Source organism: Trypanosoma equiperdum, assembly GCF_001457755.1.
Source record: "Trypanosoma equiperdum strain OVI genome assembly, contig: ctg_192, whole genome shotgun sequence".
NCBI lineage: Eukaryota > Euglenozoa > Kinetoplastea > Trypanosomatida > Trypanosomatidae > Trypanosoma > Trypanosoma equiperdum.
This window is the reverse complement of record NW_027123982.1, coordinates 336-5,675: the sequence shown is the minus strand read 5'-3', so window position 1 is coordinate 5,675 and position 5,340 is coordinate 336. Positions and strand designations below refer to the sequence as shown.

The 5,340-nt window shown below is 38.3% G+C and overlaps 1 protein-coding gene across 1 annotated transcript; it reads left to right on the top strand.

The window, feature by feature from the left end:
- Nucleotides 1-2,311: 2,311 nt before the first annotated feature.
- On the top strand, nucleotides 2,312-3,997 carry TEOVI_000053200 (Trypanosome variant surface glycoprotein (A-type), putative; the record flags this gene model as incomplete). Its single annotated transcript, XM_067223691.1, has 1 exon — nucleotides 2,312-3,997. The coding sequence occupies one exon, from the start codon at nucleotides 2,312-2,314 to the stop codon at nucleotides 3,995-3,997; it is 1,686 nt and encodes a 561-aa protein (XP_067079792.1).
- Between the last annotated feature and the right edge of the window lie 1,343 nt (nucleotides 3,998-5,340).

Genomic DNA, 5,340 nt, shown 5'->3' with positions numbered 1-5,340 from the left:
AAAGAGGCAAATAAGGAATGCAGTGACAAAAAAGGAGATGACTGCAAAGGAGATTGCGTTCTGGATGGGGACATTTGCAAGCCGAAAAAGAAAGGGGAGGGAGAAAACAAAGAGAAAGATGAGAGAACCGCATCTACATGCACAGGTAAATTGGAGGATGCATGCAAGAAGGATACTGGCTGCAAATGAGAAAATAATGCTTGCAGGATTCCAGTTTTGTTGTCAATAAGAAATTAACTCTGATGGTTACCGCTTTTGCGAGACTATTAGCATTTTACGATTCTATAATTTTAAGAATTGGTGCTCAATTTTATTAACTTATGGAATTTTTTTAAATTTTTCTAAAGATTAAAACATTTTTATACTTTTAGATGAAAATTTGAAAATATGTAAACTTTAGTAAAATGTGTATGACAGTAGTATACGGGTGAAACATAGCATTGAGATAGGTTACGAAAAATCAGTGTTATTATGAAACGTTTCCATGATGAAAGATATGACAATGAAAGGAGATTGTTATAAATGCGTATACACTAATATTATAGTAAAAGCAGTTATGATGACAAGTAATTAAACCCGACCATACTACAAGCAGTTGAAACGATGTTAATGGTGTAACTTGAATGAGTGAGTATAAATAAGTGACCATGAGAGACAGAGAGACCAGGGAATTTTATTTTAAAAGAAACAAAAGAAGGGAAGGAAAGAGAAAGTGGAGATGGAACTTTCGACCTTTCTAGCGGCAGCGTGGCGATACGTATAATCGTACGCAAGGAAATGACGATTTTAAGAGTGATGCTAAGAAACATTGTCCAGTGTACATGACAAATAAAGTTGGTTGAAGTAAAGCAAAGAAACACTGGAAGTCAAAGGTAAAAAACCATATTGCTAATATGCTCTTATAATCTCTTGAAGAATGTATTATTTACACTTAAAGCACTCCCATGGCCAAGTAGAAATTTAAAACGGATAATGCAACTGATAAAGGAAGTACAATTCATTTAAAACTTTGCATCACACTTCTGTTAAAAAACAAAGAAGGCGCATGAAAGTAGCTAATCGTTTTAGTCAACTGTGTAAAGTACCAGACTCAGGGGCATTTTTAACCGTACTAGCGTGAATCAGAATAATGCTTCAAACAAGCCAAGGAAGATTTACAATAATCACTTTATTTCGTCGCTTGATAGTGTGCAAGCGCTGAGGATAACCAGCCACTACACTCATAAAAACTGTAAAGCAATTAAATAGAGTAAAACATTTTATTGTTTTCTAGATTCAAGCCTGCAAAGGTAGTAAAAAGACAACTTTAATACGATATTTAGTAAATTAGATATAAGGAGGTTTACAAATGCACTATTTTATCCAGTGTAGTATGCAGCATGTGAACTAGTATCACCGTTTCACATAAAAGTTCATCCTCTTACAGTTTTCTGCATCGTTAATGTTGAAGAAGCGCAATAACAGTAAACTAACCTTCTCATATAATAGTAAAAGTGGAGGAGGCAAGAAAAACCAAGTTTCAAATGGAAGGAGCTTATAAAAAAGCAGCATAAACTCTTTCTTGATGCTTAAAATTGCTGTCTTAAAACCGAGGCATGAAGCACACTGAATATGAAACTGAATTTTTTTTCGGCGTTAGAAACCGGTATTACGAAGAAACAGCCGACTTTGCAGTGGGGAGCACCTTATAGACTCAAAATATAGGTGCATTTTACTAAGAAGTGAATATCTGTTACTACTAAGGTTTTTGTTGCGGAAATCTTGAATTTGGTCTCGCATACACAATTGTAACGTTAAAAACAGGGGCTTCTTAGGATAGGACTGTTATAAGTTATTTGGAGAAAGAAGAAATGAAATAGAATAAAATATAAATGAACATGTAAGGACCTGGCGATAAAATCATTAAAATAGTCTTGTATTAGTGGTTTAACAGACGAAAACTCCACAAAAGCGGCGCTTTGTAGTGTAATATGGCGACAAATGGAAGCCTATATATGTTTGCAATTCGATTCAAGCGTCAGACACGCGTGTAAGAAGCGCACTGTAGACAGTATTTTAAACATTCGAAATTGCGCGCCCAAACATTTACAAGTCCAACACCGACTCATAAGAATACCCTATTAAACGAACGCGGTCTCCAGCCAACTGCTTGGAAAACAACGACAGCGCAATGCCAAGCACATAGAGGCAGGAAATTGAATCAATGACAAGCGCCAATTGTAGAAAATTCTGCTAGTATTGACCGTATCTTCTTCACAGCAACATCGAAAGAAATAAGCAAAAGTGACAAGCCAAACCTCAACGGAGAAGAATGTGCAGACGAGCAGTGGCTGTAACAACAATTATTCTCCTAGCGCTGACTCCAAGCAAAATCCACTGCAGCGGCAGGCCATTTAACCTGGCTTATGTCAAAAAGTTATGCAAGGTAGCATCAGCGTTAACGGAAACGGCAAGCATAGCACGGACAAAGACAGACAATCAGGTCACACAAGCACAAGCGGCAGCTCAGGCGAGCATCATGGCGGAGCTAGCAGCTGAAGCAGCAACAGACAGTAACACTTCTGAGCTATTAAAGGCCGTTGCGCTAGCGGCATCAGCATGCGCCCAGGAGGCAATAGACAACACAAAAGTCATAACCAACGTAGCGATTGCTGCTACGGCAAACGCAGCGAAAGCAGCCGGGCACATAACGGAATTCCTCAGCTTTCTCAGGCACGTTTCGGCAAGCGGGACCACTGGCACATGCATAACAAAAACCTCAAACGACAATGCACCCGACGAAAGCTCAATACAAGCCCTCGGATGCCCTGCGGACGTTGTGGAGACAGGAACAGACAAAAAGGACTTTGACGAAGCCGAGATCGACGCCAAGGGGTTCAAAACGCTGACGGCTAATGACGCAACCGACAGTGGCAGCACAAAGTGCTACTTGCTCATGGCAACAGCCGGAACATCTCACGTATGGCAACAAGCAAGGTCCAACGCCCCGGTTATGATGGGCTTTACAACAGTAACTTCGAACAGTGTCGGAGGCAACACAGGAATAAAGGCAGAAACTCTCCACGCCATGGCGACGGACTGGGAACCGACAACGAAAAGCGGCACCATAAACGTACTGTACGACTGGCTGGGAAAACTGAAAAAGGCGGAGGTCAAGGGCTGTGGAGCAACACGGCAGGCGGTGCTAGAAAAGGTCATTTCATCACCGCGAGTGGCAGACCTAATCAAAGCTGTCAAAAAAGGTGGGAAATTAAATGCGAAAGGCACAGACGGAGATCATGAAGTAAAGGCTTTGTTGAAAAAAGTACTAAAAGTAGACCAAAGCCACCATGAAAAAATCAATGACGTAATCGAAAGTCAAAGCATAAAACAAGTCCTTGATGACAACACCAAGCCAACCAACATGAAGGAAACAAATACCGACTCAGATATTAGAAAAAGCCTTCTCCTACACAGGCGGCTAAATAGGGAAAAGCTTGCAGAACTCCAAAGACAGCTCAACGAAGAAAGAGCAAAAACAGCAGACACAGTAACCACAAAAATAACAGAAACAGACGCAACGTGCGAAAAGAAAGGGAAAGAAGATAATTGCAAAGATGGATGCAAAGAAATTACTGAAAACGGAGAGAAAAAGTGCGTAAAGGATCCTGATTACAAGCCGAAACAAGTAGAGGGAGCAAAAGAAAGTGTGACAGCTACAAACACCACAGGAAGCAATTCTTTTGTCATTCACAAGGCCCCTCTTTTGCTTGCATTTTTTCTTTTAGGTGTAAAATTTAAGTATTCTACCATTCTTAGGATTGTTGTTCCATTTTATGAAATTTTCTATTTAGCTAATATTTTCTTTATTCAACCCTTTTATAAAAACTTTGCGTATTATTCAAATTTTGAAAAAAATGAAACTTTTAGTAAAATGTGTACGATAGTGACCTTTGGGTGTAAAATACATGGTGTGATGAAGTATGGTGAAAGAGTAAAAAAATTAGTGATATTTTAATTTTGTTTATTTTGTGCGCATTAATAATAATAATAATGATGAAAAAGTGTTGTGAATGTGTATATACTAATGTTATAATAAGAGAGGAAGAAAAGAATGAATGGAAAGCAAAAATCGAAGCACTTAAAACCATGGAGCTGCTACAATGGAGGTGATTAAGTGATAAAGTGATAAAGTGATTATGTATGGTAACGTACAAGGAATATTATTAAAGGAAACGCAGAAAAGCAGATGAAGGGTGAGGGAAATGGAATATTCGCACTTGCAAACACAAATATGATGTTGGGCATCAACGTTAACAAGGAGATGGTTAATGGGACGTGTAGGGAGATACAGTTCAGTATGCAAGGCAATTGGAGTCTCTACATCGTCTGCATAAGTAATAGACGACAAAAAAGGAAGTAAATACAGAATGAAACGACAAAAGATGCGACACTACAGAGAATGAGAAAGCGATGTTGGAGGATATCCCGTTCCATTTTTTTTTACTAAAACTGGTAGATGCGACTTAAGAAATGATTTTAGCGGCTGTGATTCTTAATTTAGTGGTGAATCCTTATATCCATCTGTTATTAAAGAAGAAAACTGAGAGACGTGGTAACTGCGAGGTAACGTCAACGCATTTCTCATGTCAGACATGATAATGATAGTCAATATTTGTTGGAAACAATATAATATTATTGTGAAAGGAATTTTAAAACTAGGAATTCAAATGGATTACATTTGGCGGAAAATGAAGAAAAGATCCACGAAAACTGCAGGTAATAGCGCATATATGACCTGATAGAGGAACTTTATATGGCATACAAGGGATTTTCAATGAAACTTCTTCTCCTACGTTCTAAATGATAAACCGTTGAAAACATTCAAAGAGCGACTAATTTATGTAAAAGACCGCACTGATTCAGCATTGATGGAACACACTAAAAAGTTTCAAACCTAAAGGCCGTGTTAAAAACCGCAGTAAACTGAACACGAGACGAAAAAGAACAACAATGAACCGAAATGACGTTTGAAACACTAAAAGTCATGTGTTCTGGAGAAACATCAGAGTCCATCGGAATTTAAAATGTGTCATCACATCAAGAGTTGAGCTGCACTGGAAAGCTGAAGCGACCATAAGCTTTAACTTGTTTCAGATGTAGAAAAATTTTTTAAACATATCCTACCAGTAGATAGTTAGTGTACAAAGGGAATAGATAGAAAAGGCGATTAATCAACACTGTGAGTTAAAACGGCAGAAATGTTTCGACATATCATAATTTACTGACCATAAATGGCACACTAAGTTGTTTTTTTAAAGTATAGGTGGAACAGAAGCGGTCACAAAATTGTAGAAACGT